Raw genomic sequence first — 14,082 nt, 5'->3', positions numbered from 1 at the left:
GGCTGCTCTCCTGTGAAATCTGTCAGAGTCTAGTTGGCCAGTGAATTTCCTGTCATCTGTCCCCAGGCGCTTATGGGAAATGAAAGCAAATAAAGATGATGGTGGAAACTAGTGTGTTTTATCATGAGCGTAAAACGCAGCCTTCTGTTCGGTGGGAGATTTCACTGTCTCCTGATAATATATCGAGAGTGCGCTCCGCTTAAATCTCCCATTAGCCGTCTCCGACCGAGTGACTCCGAAGTATTTGGGAAGTAATGTTAGACTAATGTCTCTAATTCTTGCCCATTCGGCCATTGATTTTTCCCTGGTATAATCATTTTCCAGCATATTAACAGGGAGCTTAAGGAATGTGAAGTGGAGGGCACTGTTAGCGGAAAGGATTCACCGAGGTGCCTGAAGGGTTTCGATGAAAGATTGATGTTATATTGCAGCAGCAGAAGGTGAATCTGAGGTCTGCGGTAAATTTTGCTTTACAGTCATCCATAGAGGGGCAGGTTCAGTTGAATTTCATTTGTGTTTGTTCCATTAAAAATCAGTATATTATGTTAAAACTCTGTATTAAACTTTTACTTAGCTCAATTAGTGGAATTGCATATTCAAAAAGAAAAAAATGTAGAGCCTTGACTGGATTTTTATCCATCGGGAATTGATTGAATTATGAGAAGTGGATATTACATATTGAAGCAAGTTTGTTGAAGGGGAGAGGATAAAAACCCATATATGGGCCCATCTATGGAAGCTTGTTTCTGCCAGGGGATGAAAAAAATAATAAAAAACTGGATTTTTTTCTTGCAATTCTGAGATTATATCTCAAAATTCTCTAGAATAGCCAGATATAAACTCAGAATTGCGAGTTAATGACTTTTACAGTCTCATAAAACTTGACTTTTGTTCTCACAGTAGGAGTTTACATGTTACATTTACCTTTTATATATTTTTATTCCATGACACAGACAAAACAAACACAGAATTGCAAGATAATTCAGAGAAAAACGGCAGAATTGCGAGGTATAAACTCAAAATTCTGAGAAAAAAGGTCAGAATTCTGAATTTATATCTCATAATTTTGCCTTTTTTCCCTCAGAATTGCACGTTTAAAGCACGCAATTGTGGGTCAGAATCCCATGGATGAAATGTCCTTCCATACCCATGAGTCTTGAACAATAAGACAAGGAGCATGTTTTTCTGACTTGATGTGCAATTTAGCCATGATGTCTATACTGTTCTGAATATTCCATGCCTGCTTAAAGCAGAGTCATGGATGTACTGATGTTTTACTGATGTTAGCAGTGCAGTCTGTGTGAAGTCTGACATCTGTATGCTCTTTACCAGGTCCTTGCAGATGCTGTTTCTCGTCTGGTAGTGGACAAATTCAGCGAGCTCACTGACAACTTCACGTCTCCACACGCACGACGGAAAGTTCTGGCTGGTGTTGTCATGACAACAGGTAGAGTCCTGCACCGGATTTAGAACTGAGAACATCTTATTCAGAAATGTTTCCATTAAAAAAAAAAACCCGCAACAACAAACATCTGCATTCTCCTGCCAAATGGCTCTGAGCCTGTGAATCAGTCAAAAAGATGAATCAGCCTAATGAATCACTCACTGACTGGACTGATGAGACTTGTTTCATGTACTTGAAATGAAGAATGCTTTTACTATTAAAAGAATTAAAAGATAATGAAATCAAATCGATAATGAAATCAAGCAATCAGAATCAGAACCTAAATCTATACATTTCTTATGATTCCTAAGTCTAGGTATTCCTAGACTTCAGTACAGTAGTTTTCAGGTGTGAGAGAATGTCGTGTGATTTCTGTTGGTATGTTTCCTCCTGCTGTTAACTCAGGCACTGATGTCAAGGACGCTCAGGTCATCTGCGTCTCCACGGGAACCAAGTGTATAAACGGCGAGTATATGAGCGACCGTGGCCTGGCGCTCAACGACTGTCACGCTGAAATCATTGCTCGTCGCTCCCTGATTAGGTATCTCTACATGCAGCTGGAGCACTTCTTAAGGTGAGACACTGCCTTTACTGCCCTGCGTGTCTGTGTACGTCTCATATGTCACCATAGCATGATGGATGTTTAGCCTAGCAGGAACGGAAATTAAAGTCATAAACAGTTTTTAATTTAATATTTTGTGTTATTGTATACAGTTTAAATAGAGATGCACAATTAAAAGAGATGAATCAGCATTTTCCAATTTATTAAAATACCAAATGTTGTGATTGAATTTAATATATATGGAAATATTTAAAATAATCATACAGAAAAATTAATAACAAACAACAAAATACCACAAAATATATACACACACAAACAACAAAATATATACACACACACTCAGCATTTAGATATGATTAATTGTGATATAGCTTTTTTATTAAATCACCAATGTTGTGGTTTAATGATATATATATATATATAAATAATTCATCTCGGATAGATAGATAGATAGATAGATAGATAGATAGATAGATAGATGCAAAATGTATTCTGTAATAAATAATTATAATATTAAATCTAGAATAAAGAATATATCTAGATATATTTTTTAAGTCTACATTTTTTATTTTTTTAAGTTATATGTAATCCAAGTTGTTCCAAAAACAGTGTACATGTGAGATATGTAATATTTATACTCAGAATGTATGCGTGATATAGATTAATCGTCAGCTAGCCTTTTGCAATTTATTAAACCACCAAAGGCTGTGATCTATTGAAATATTTATGAAAATTAAGTTAAACAAATTCTATAATCTATAATAATTCTTCTTCTTCTTGAAGTTCAAATTGCAGTCAAAATAATTATAGTCATACAGTTTTGTATCTGTTCATGACAATAATTGAGAAGAATTTTTCTGTTGTTTGTCTCTAAACTTAGTAACAATAAAGAGGAGCATCAAAAGTCCATATTCACGCAGTGTGACAAACGTGGCTACCGGCTGAAAGACAATGTCCAGTTTCATCTTTACATCAGCACATCGCCTTGCGGAGACGCCCGGATCTTCTCTCCACACGAGGCGGGTGTAGAGGGTGAGACTGAGTCTTTAATAAGCCAAGCTCTAGCGGGAGGTGTGTGAGGATGTTATTTTACTCAAACACTTGTTTGAAATTAATGATCAAAACTGAATAGTTGTATTCAATTAAGATCAGGATGGGTCCTCTTATGATCAGGTCGCATTTCATTATAATTTCACTCAAGTGTCTGACTGCATTTCAAAAATACATTTCATCAGTGTTTTTAATTAGCTGGCGTTGTCGACTCCCCTTGTGGCCTGATTAATTCTGCTCTCGAGTGTTGTATTTAAATTATTTTGCTTGACTTTATATATCATACAATTATTCAGCTGTTGAAGCAAAAAAAAAAAACACACACAGTTACTGTTTTTAAGTTAGTGTTATTGGTTGATAAAATCTCTTGGTTTGTTGAAGTAGATTAATAATTTTAGAAACATTGCCTGTAAGTGCCGCTCATTGTTTTTAAATGTTTATTTCACTGTTTAATTCTTTCTGGGTTTTTTTTTTTCTGTTCAGACCAAGGAGACAGACACCCAAACAGGAAGGCAAGGGGTCAACTGAGGACCAAGATCGAGTCTGGAGAGGGAACCATCCCGGTGCGCTCTAGTAACACCATACAGACGTGGGACGGAGTTCTGCAGGGCGAGAGGCTGCTTACGATGTCATGCAGTGACAAAATCGCAAGGTAGTTTGGTAGCATGTACATATCAACATAGACATCCTAACTGAAAAAAAAATGTGAACAGATCAAATATAAACATGAATCTTGAATGTAGTCAAAGTCACTTTGGATAAAAGCGTCTGCCGAATGCATAAATGTAAATGCGCCTGAATGCTCATGTATCAGCAACAATATCAGTTACACAGCTCAGCCTTAAGGATGTCCCAGGGCCAGTAATGGCCCGACACTTATGTCCTCTTTTTCCAGACAAACTGTTTGAGGTTTATAGCTGTTAGTAGCTGTTGCATTATAGCTAATTATTAAAAAATATTACATTTATATGTATTATTTGTTTGTAAATGTTAAATTTTTTCCAAAAAAATAACGAATTAATTTAAATAGTGTAATAAAATTATTACAATTATTATAAATGTATACAAAGCTTTAATATTTTAATTGTGTTTAATATATTTAATTGACCTTTAATAAATTATATATACACACAATAATTTAAAAAATAAATATTAAATATGAATATTAAATATATACATTTGTATTTTGTATTTGTATGCATTTATAATATAGATTTTTTTATATTTATAAAAAAATATTTGTATTAAATATAATTATATCTGTATATATACAGTATATTAGTGGTCGACCGATATATCGGCCGATATTTGGCATTTTTCAAATATCGGCATCGGCCGATAAGTTTTTCTGTTTGGCCGATGCGTTCGAGTCGGGACTTTTATTTTGACGGCGCGTAGCCTATAACATAAAAATATGTTTATAGCCTATAAGTATGTTTATTTTACAAATTTATTTTTTTATTCATTTTCAAATGATTTCAAATTTCTTAAATATTAATTAAAATAAATACATTTATATCGGCCATCGGCCACCGTGATTTCCAAGATATCAGCATTGGCATCGGCTGTCAAAAAAACAATATCGGTCGACCACTACTGTATATATATATATATATATAAATACAATCTAAGAAAACAATAAATAAAAATGTTGTTTTTATATATATATGGTGTGTGTGTGTGTGTGTGTGTGTGTGTGTGTGTGAAATATGTATATATGTAATATATAAAATATTATTAAATGTTTAATATTAGTTGGCAATTTTTATTTATTTTGAGCCCTGAACTGATTGCCATTAGCATGTTACTAAGATAATGACACAATTTGCTAAAAATCTAATTTAGATTTAAAAAATGCTACTTGTTGCTATTTCATGAAATAAGTATACATTCAAATTCTCTTTGCTGAGCTCATCGCAATGCTTTCTTCGATTGTAATGATATATTTACAGTTATAATGAGCATAATGTTCTTCCTACCTTTACTTCTAAAAATGCTGTCTAGTTAGGCAGCTCCCTTACCCTTGGAGCGGAGCTATTGTCAGCCCTCTTTATTAGAATAACGGACAGCTCAGCAAAAGCATTAGTCTAGAACCTTCTGGTTAATCTCTCTGCACTAGGTGGAAGCTGTGCCTGTCACTGCTGGGAAGAGAACAAGGGCTTTATGAATTGAATTGCCCATTGGCTCTTACCAGACTTTATAATTGACAGGGAAAGAAATGCATGGGTTCAGCATTACTATAACCCTAGTTAAAAGAAGAGTGCATTAGCAGTATAGGAGGGAGCATTCATTCATCCTGTGGGGTCAGTGTGGCATCTCCTGCCACCCAGCAGCTGTGAGCGGACAGATAAGGATGTGTCAGAGACAGCTGTGACCGGAGAGCACAGGTCCTGTCTCGTATAAAATACATTTTGTTTTTATTTCAGCTAGCCAAGGCAACATTCCTCATTTTAGTTTAGCTTGATATACTAAAATATCAAAAACTAAAACTGAAATAAAAATGAACAAAAACTATATAGATATATATTTAAAAATGATTAAAAATGACGACAAAAAACGCACAACAAAATTGCTAAAACTTTAGCTAAATAAATACTGATTCAAAATATTAATAAAAACAATAAAAAACGATATCTCAGTTAAACTAAGATAACAGTGCTTAAAGGGATAGTTCACCCAAAAAAATTAAATCCTGCATCATTTACTCACCTTCAAGTTCTGAGTAAATGTATGAGTTTCTTTCTTCTGTTGAACACAAAAGAAGATATTTTGAGTAATGTTGTTAACAAAACAATTGACGGTAGCCATTGACTTCTATAGTGTGGGGGGAAAAAATACTAGAATTTTTATTTTTGGGTGAACTATCTCTTTAATACATATTTACTGTATGTATTAGCATCTATATAGAGAAGTGTCAGTTGATGAATTGTGACAGACAGTGAGCGTTTCCAGTGTCTGTTTTATATCAGATTGTTTCCGTTTATCGCTCTGATTTTCATAGTAAAACGGTGTTTAGTCAGGGCTGGGCTGGTTTATGTGTTGCTCAGGGACAGTCTGACACAATCATACACAGCAGAAGTGATGTTCAGAGCTCACACTCAAGGAAAAGCAGCCCATCTGCTGAGATGAATGAGTGTGTGGTGTTGATAGAACTCTGTGTCTCATCCGTCAGTCTGTACCTGCTCTGCTAGTAACATGACCAGATGTAGATCTCAAACAGGGACACGGCAGGTGGAGGGTGTTCCTGTGAATTTTTCATGGGAGGTGCTGAGCCACCCGTGTCTGAATGATGATAAGGATAACAGTAGCTGTAATAGACAGACAGATTTCACTGAACCAAACAACACTACTGTTTGTGTTTAAACCCTCTTCCTGGTCACTACTCTCCTGTTGTTATCTTACACTAATTTAGAACCAAATTAAATGTAGAAAAACCCTGAAATAAATAACTGCAAATGTATTTTTTTAATTATTTTTAACTTTTGACTTTAATTTATTAAATTATCATTCTAATAATAATTATAAATTAAAAATTTAGAGTTAAAGAATTAAAGACATTTATTGTCGTTAACATTTATTAAAGGCAAAGACATTATTGAATTATTCACATTTAATATTATAATTATAATTATTAGTAAATAATATATAATTATGTTTTTGAATATAGTTGAATATTTAAAAAAGAAATTATTAAAAAAAAATATATATATATATATAGTGAAATATTATTAATAACTGTTCTATTTTAATATATTTTAAAATAGAATTTATTTCTGTGATGGCATTTCAGCAGCCATTATTTCAGTCTTAGGTGTCACATGATCCTTCAGAAATCATCAGTAAAAATCTTTACTGTCACTTTTGATTAATTTAATGCATCTTTGCTAAATAATCTATATCATTAGTCTGAATTGTTCCACTGGATTTTTATCTTAAAGGTTGCTTGTTCTTACTCTGATATGTAATGTCTGGCTTTTTATGCATCACAGTTCTTTTGATTAGAGCTCTTGTCTTACGGCCAGAATCAAATGTTCTTGTACTGGGCTAGTCTCAGACAACCACCCGAAGTACATTCACTGGCCGCATATTACACACAAAAACTCACAAGTACTATGTGAAAATCACTTCCTGTTTGATTTGCTGGCTTCTGCAAAACAAATGAATGCAATGAACACTTTTAGGGATGAAATCATCACTGGATTTGTCACGGTTTCCAGGTTACTGTCATCAATTCTGTAAATTAGCAAGTAGGCTAGATATCCTCCTTCAGAAACTGAATAAGCTGCAGAGTTTTCTGGTTACAGGAGAGAAGTGCATCGCTAACAAAGTAGTCTTATTAACAGTAGCAAAAGTTGGACTGTGTCTCATTGGCGTCTGAGGCTGTTGATTGGTCAGACTGAAGAGAACGACTCCAATCACTTGAGTCTGCGTTCTTCTCAGCTGCATACAGCAGGTGTTGTTTTGGGGAGCAGATTTGAGCTTGATTAGGCCTTTTGATTGTGTACGGCAGAGGAGGGGAGACCCAGTGGGTGAGTCTGGGACCTGTGAAGACGTAAATGAGGTGGTTTGGAAGAACAGCACTAATTGAACAATTCTTCCACTGTTGCTGAAAATCATTCACATCTGGGCTTCTGGCCAGATTTCAGTTTTTTTTTTTGTTTTTTTTTGTAGTTCATGATTGACTTATGTTCCATCTGCCTGTACATGGAATTTTTTACAGCGCTTTAGATGGAGTGAGATTAGGAATTCCAGAGGTGTTTCATTATGTCAAACTGCTGGAAAAACTTCAGGCTATTAACAAACGAAAGAATAATGTATTATTGTAAAGGCGAGTCAGTGCAATAACGGTGCAGTCAGTGTGTCTAGTGGTGGGCCTGTCTGTTTTGATGGATTTCCATACAACAGAAGAAAAATAGTGTAAAATAATTATATTTAAATTCAATATTAATTATAATCAGTTATATAATTAAATCAAATTGGGTGGGTCTGTGGGTCTGTTGTGAATGTAGGGGGAAAATGATGCAAAATGTCAATCATGAAACTGATGAAACAATGCAAAATGTCAATAAAAAAAGTTAATTCATTATAATTAAATTTAGTAATAATTAATTACAATAAAAATGGGTTGCAGGTCTGTTTTGATAAGACTGCGTATAACAGGGGGAAAAACAATGCAAAATGGCAATAATAAAATGATACAATATATTATAATAAAATGTAATAATAATTAAATTAAATTAATCATAATTATATTAAAAATGGGCCACGGGTCTGTTCTGGTGGGGTTACTTATGGCAGGGGGAAATCAATGCAAAATCCCAATAATATGAAATGATAAAATAATTATATTATAAAAAATGTATAATAATTAAATGAATTATAATTTATTATAATAAAAATGGGTTGTGGATCTGTTTTGATGGGGTTGCGTACAGCAGGGGTTAATAAATGCATGTAAAAATGTATAAAATATTTATATTGTAATTGAATTCAATAATAAGAAAATTATAAGTTAATATAATAAGAATAATAACTGCACAAAATAAATAGGCTTATCAACTTTGCTTCTCATATCTTTTATTGTTGCGTGTCCAATCTAACTCCATTTTCCATCATCCATTTTCATTCTAACTTTATCTGCATAATGTTGGGTCTATGCAGTTCATAGTAATATGAATAAATTACAATATTAATTATAGTTACTTTTTTTTAACAGCCTGTGTTAGTTTGCCGCTTGATGCCCAATATAAAATCTGGACACTGATGTGAGGTGTGTGGGCTTGTTCCTGCAGGTGGAACGTGGAATTTATCTGCATACAGTACTGTTGGGTCTATGCAGTTTATAGCAATATTAATAAATGACAATGCTGATTATTGTTACATTCTTTTTAACAGTCTGTGTAAGGTTGCCGCTTGGTGCCCAATATAAAATCTGGACACTAATGTGAGGTGTGTGTGTTTGTTCCTGCAGGTGGAACGTGGTGGGCATCCAGGGCTCTCTGATGAGCTACTTCACTGAGCCCATCTACTTCTCCAGCATCATCCTGGGCAGCCTGTATCACGCTGATCATCTCTCCAGAGCCATGTACCAGCGGATCGCTGACATCGAAGACCTGCCCCAGCAATTCTCCCTCAACCGCCCTCTGCTCAGCGGTAAGACAACATCACACAGGCTCGCATTTCCTCTCCCAAATCATTGAAAATGGCACCCATGTCAAATTGTATTACCATTTACTAGACGGACAGTTTCCCCACACTCGCCTTCAATTTCCTCGTGGTTTGAGGAATTACTGGAATTTAGATGGGCCTGCTCTCCACTACCGGCCTGTTTCAGTAATTCATACCGTGCCTGAAATCCCAGATTCCCCTGCTGATTTCTCTCATTCTCTCTCACACTTTTTTTATTTTTTATAAAGAGAAAGCTAGAAAATAATCCTATATACAACCTATAGCAGGGTAGGGAAACGCTTGTCAAAATTTAAAGTGGTTAAACTACAGTCAAGCTGCTTTTTTGGTCAAGTAGTTACATCAAATAACCATTATTATATAGTGCTTTTTATAAGCAAAGCAGCTTCACTGTAATAAACAGGAAAGTAACAGAATCAATGATGCAAACATCATCAAATATGAGACAAAGACAATACTGTAATTATTAGGGCTGGGTATCGAGCTCGATACTTTTTAGGCACCGACCGAATTGCCTCGATACTATCGAGTATCGAAAGATGTCTTGTCGTTCAGTACCAAATTTCGATACCAAAGGGGCTAATCTGGTCAACGTTAGTGAGCAGCATGCTTGATGTGCCTAAATCAAGTGCTAGTGATTGGCTCTGGCGAGGCATCCAGGAAAAACACTAGTTTACACCGGTTCCTCCCAGAGACGTCACTCAAACGTGAGGCTGTAGTGTGTAAGACCCCCATAGATGTAAGGCTACGTTTACACTACAGTAGTGCGTTTTCATTTTAAAACGGCATTTTAAAATAAATGATCCTCGTCCATATTGGCGTTTCCACTGCGTTTCAGAAAAGTTCTTCATCCACGCTACACGACCAAAAACACATGTTACGTGACCATTCATGCACACTGTAGCATCACGCTTCATAAGACAATTCATAAGATTTATACTACGCTTTTACTCAAAACTGACTTTAAACCACCATCGAGTGTTTGTAATAACTTACAATTGCGATCTAATGAGGGGTTTGGTCATATAATGTTGCTGAAATATGTTATTTGTAGCCTCTTATATTAAGCTAATTGCTACACCTGCTTTGCATTTCTCATGTAAACAACCTGTATTGTTATGAAAATAGGCAGAATCTCGTGAAAATCACATACTGTCGTAATCGCGTGTTTATTAGCTTCATGTTTTATCCATGGAAATGTTTTTCTGGGTTTCTTATGTACAGAACTGAACGCGGAAGTGTAATGGGCGTTCGTCATTGAAGACAGGGTGGGTTATGAATGCGTAATATGATTGACAGTTGAGCAGCGAATGAGCTTCCTCTGAGTCAGAACAGCGATCACGGAAGAGAAAACAGACAGCGCTGGAAGCAGCTAATGCTCATCAGTAAATCAGTGGAAAATTAATAGAAATGATGATTCTGTCTAAGCTATGCGTTTTAAAACGAAACGCACTAGTGAAAACGTAGCCTAAAATATGTGGAAACTGAAAACTATTTGAACTTTATTAAAACCATTTACACTGATTTACTGTGTTGGTTACATTTTGTTCCTTTGTGTTCTTTTGTTCCTGTGCAGTGGCTCAGGAGATGAGTCTGTAAAAATATAAATAAGCTGAAAAAATAAAACCAAAAAGTTTTTTTGAGATAATGTAATCTTGTTAAAAACATTTATTAATATTGGTATCGGAAAAAGTATCGTTCAGGAACCGGTATCGAAGTCAAGGTATCGGTATCAAAAATTTTTGAACGATACCCAGCCCTTTATTCTAGCCCTCAAACTCCGTTCAATGTTGATTCAGTTCATTTCAATAATGGTCAGTGCTGCAAAATTAATCATTTATGCAGTCAGCTGGATAATATTACGGAGTATTAATTGTATTCTAAAGTAGTTAGAAAAACTACTAGTAGTTTGCCTAACTCTAACAAAACACTCTAATATTAAAGACTCGCTTGTCATCAGGGAGATGTTGGCTGCTTTTGGAGAAGTATATACGATGAATTGAGTACATATCCTTTCTCACTTTTTGTGCCTCAAGAGAAACACCCAACACTGCTTTTGCACTGGGTTACATCAGATTCCCAGCAAAACTAGCTTTTAAAACAGGCTCACTGCTGAAAATCTCCATTTGATGAGGTGTTGTGGGAGGTTGAGGCATAGCATACTCGACCCGAGCTCAAAGAATGACCGTTTTGTTCCTGTCGTCTTAGTCTGTAATGCATAGTGCATTGAGCCATTTATTCTTTACGGAAATATTCTTGAAATATTACATAATATTATTATTTAATAGATTTTAATATTAATATGAACTTAAGAATATAAATATGAATGAATAAAAGATTTATATAATAATGGCATGCAGCCTTCAAGTGTTTTTCAATTAATTTCCATTGCTACAGGGTTTTTCAAGTAGTCATTCAGTTAATATAAATGTAGTAGTTTCTGGTTTAGTATGTACATTTTTAATTGCTCTTTTTGAGTTCATGTGCAATGTCATCAGACTTACTGCTGAGGGTCTTATTGGAGACACCTTTACACTCATAAGTATGATTGCTTAAATTTATTAAACAATATTGTGTGTGGGAATAGTGTGGGAATCCTAAAGCTAACACATTTACCGAATAAACAACCTTGAGCACATTGTTTTGTCTGTGTTCTTTCACTAAAAACAGAAACATATTTCATCTTAATTGTTCAAGAAATGTCTTTACATCAAGTCTGGATGTTTTTATTAGTGCAGAAAAGAAAATGCACCAAGGCCGTTTCTGGGCGTGATTTTCGACTATGATTAGTCTATTTGTGTGTTTGCAGGAATCAGTAACGCTGAGGCCCGGCAGCCGGGAAAGGCTCCTAACTTCAGTGTGAACTGGACGGTGGGAGATCAGGCTCTAGAAGTCATTAACGCCACCACAGGCAAGGATGACATGGGCAGAGCCTCACGTCTCTGTAAGCACGCCCTATACAGCCGCTGGGTTCGACTACACTCTAAGGTACCGCTATCACAGATTCATTTTCAAACTTACTGCAAGACTTGGTTTAATAGTAAAGAAGATGTTAAAGGAGACATATTATGCCCCTTTTTACAATATGTAATATAAGTCGCTGGCGTCCCCAGAATGTGTCTGAAGTTTCAGCTCAAAATACTCCACAGATCATTTATTATATCATTTTGAAAATGCCTATTTTGAGTAGAAGCAGAAACACGCTGTTTTTATGCCGGTCTCTTTAAATGCAAATGAGCTGCTGCTCCCCGCCCCCTTTTCCAGAATAGAGCTGCGCCATTACAGCTCGGACCTGCTAAAAACATCTGTTTTGGTTCTGATTATCATGTTTAACGCGCTGAAATCATGCGGTTTAAACCATATGAGTTTAAACTTCTGATATACGTTTTCGGAGTGCACACATACGAAGCACACGGACAGAAAGCGGCCACCACACAGCATGTGAGTTCTCATTCACACACAAGTTTACGTTAAAAGCACACGAGTTACAAAAACAGTCGGTTATGTCTGTGAAGGTAAACTGCTGGGAAATAAATTGCATGTTTATTTTAGATCTAAATAGTGTTCTGTGCTCGTCTGTGCAGACAAAGGCAGAACAGTTAGCATGTTTTGCTCAAACTTTCGCCATGCCATTAGAACTAGTACACCGTTGTTGCTTGTGAAAACACAATGATGGCGCCGTGGGTGGAAACTTACAGATTAAGGGGCGGTAATATTATAATGAGATCCCTTTGCCACGTCACCAAGGGAGCGAAATCAGACGCGCTCGTTTTCTCAGACGTTTTCAGAAAAAGACTTACCTAAACAAAGTTACTGGGTTAATCTTTTTTACGTTTCCTTGGTTGGTAGATGCAACAGAAACCTGATTATAGCACTTAAAACCTGGAAAAGTCAGATTTTCATGATGTCACCTTTAACATTTATGTTTCAAAAGCATGTTATATTGTTGTTCACTAGTAAAGTGTGTGTGTGTGTGTGTGTGTGTGTGTGTGTGTAGCATTGCATTGTTGACAGAAAAAAAAAAACGGTTACACTTTATTTTAAGGTGTCCTTGTTACAGTGTAATTATACATTTAAGCACTGAGTAATATTAATTAACTGCATGTACTTACTATATGATTAGGTTTAGGATTAGGGTTTTGCTTAGGGTTACTTGTATGTAATTATGCATAATTAATTGTTATTATAATAGTAAGTACATGAAACGTGTAACAAGGGCACCTTAAAATAAAGTGTTACCAAAAAACACAAATATGTTGCATATGGTGTAAGTCCCATTTCATTATTACGTTAAGAAAAAAGTCAAATACTGGTACAAAAAATGTTTACAAAAAATATAAAACATTTACAAACATTATAAATGCTATTAACATGTATTTTAGTTCCCCTGACTCCACAAAAAAATCCTTTAACTTTAACAATATTCAGAACAGAACATGAAAAAAATCTAAGTATATAAATTATAGTGCTGTTCATTATAAACAAAATTTATTATAAACGGTAAGCTTAAACAAATGTTTTGACTAAAATTAAAAAAGTGAAAACACATAATAGGACCCCTTTAAAGGAAAGCTGAAACTATCAGTATGTGGAATATGCAAATAAACTTTAACTCATGTACCAAACGTGTGCACTTTTGTGTGTTTGACATTAATTGCATTATAGAAGTTGCTTTGGAATAGAAGTCACAGCATGTTTCAAATTATTAAAAAAATCTATGACTTACATTCCAGAAAATATGGTATATATGTTAAAAAATAGATAGTATGTTTAATTATTGTAATATTATTTTATTTATTAATATTTATTTTTTAAATGATTTCCAATCTTTTGAAATGTG

General features: G+C 35.0%; 1 protein-coding gene across 2 annotated transcripts in view; it reads left to right on the top strand.

The window, feature by feature from the left end:
• Positions 1–14,082, top strand: part of adarb1b (adenosine deaminase RNA specific B1b) — a 110,849-nt gene that overhangs the window by 94,763 nt on the left and 2,004 nt on the right. For both annotated transcript variants that reach the window (XM_016496090.1, XM_016496089.1), the window contains 6 exons: positions 1,333–1,447; positions 1,850–2,018; positions 2,887–3,038; positions 3,540–3,708; positions 9,028–9,209; positions 12,052–12,230. In XM_016496090.1, coding sequence (XP_016351576.1) covers positions 1,333–1,447; positions 1,850–2,018; positions 2,887–3,038; positions 3,540–3,708; positions 9,028–9,209; positions 12,052–12,230 — 966 coding nt within the window. The remainder of the gene's footprint in view (positions 1–1,332; positions 1,448–1,849; positions 2,019–2,886; positions 3,039–3,539; positions 3,709–9,027; positions 9,210–12,051; positions 12,231–14,082) is intronic.

This window comes from Sinocyclocheilus anshuiensis, unplaced genomic scaffold (genome assembly GCF_001515605.1).
Source record: "Sinocyclocheilus anshuiensis isolate Anshui unplaced genomic scaffold, SAMN03320099.WGS_v1.1 scaffold698, whole genome shotgun sequence".
Taxonomy (NCBI): Eukaryota; Metazoa; Chordata; class Actinopteri; order Cypriniformes; family Cyprinidae; genus Sinocyclocheilus; species Sinocyclocheilus anshuiensis.
This window is presented reverse-complemented; position numbering and strand designations above follow the sequence as displayed.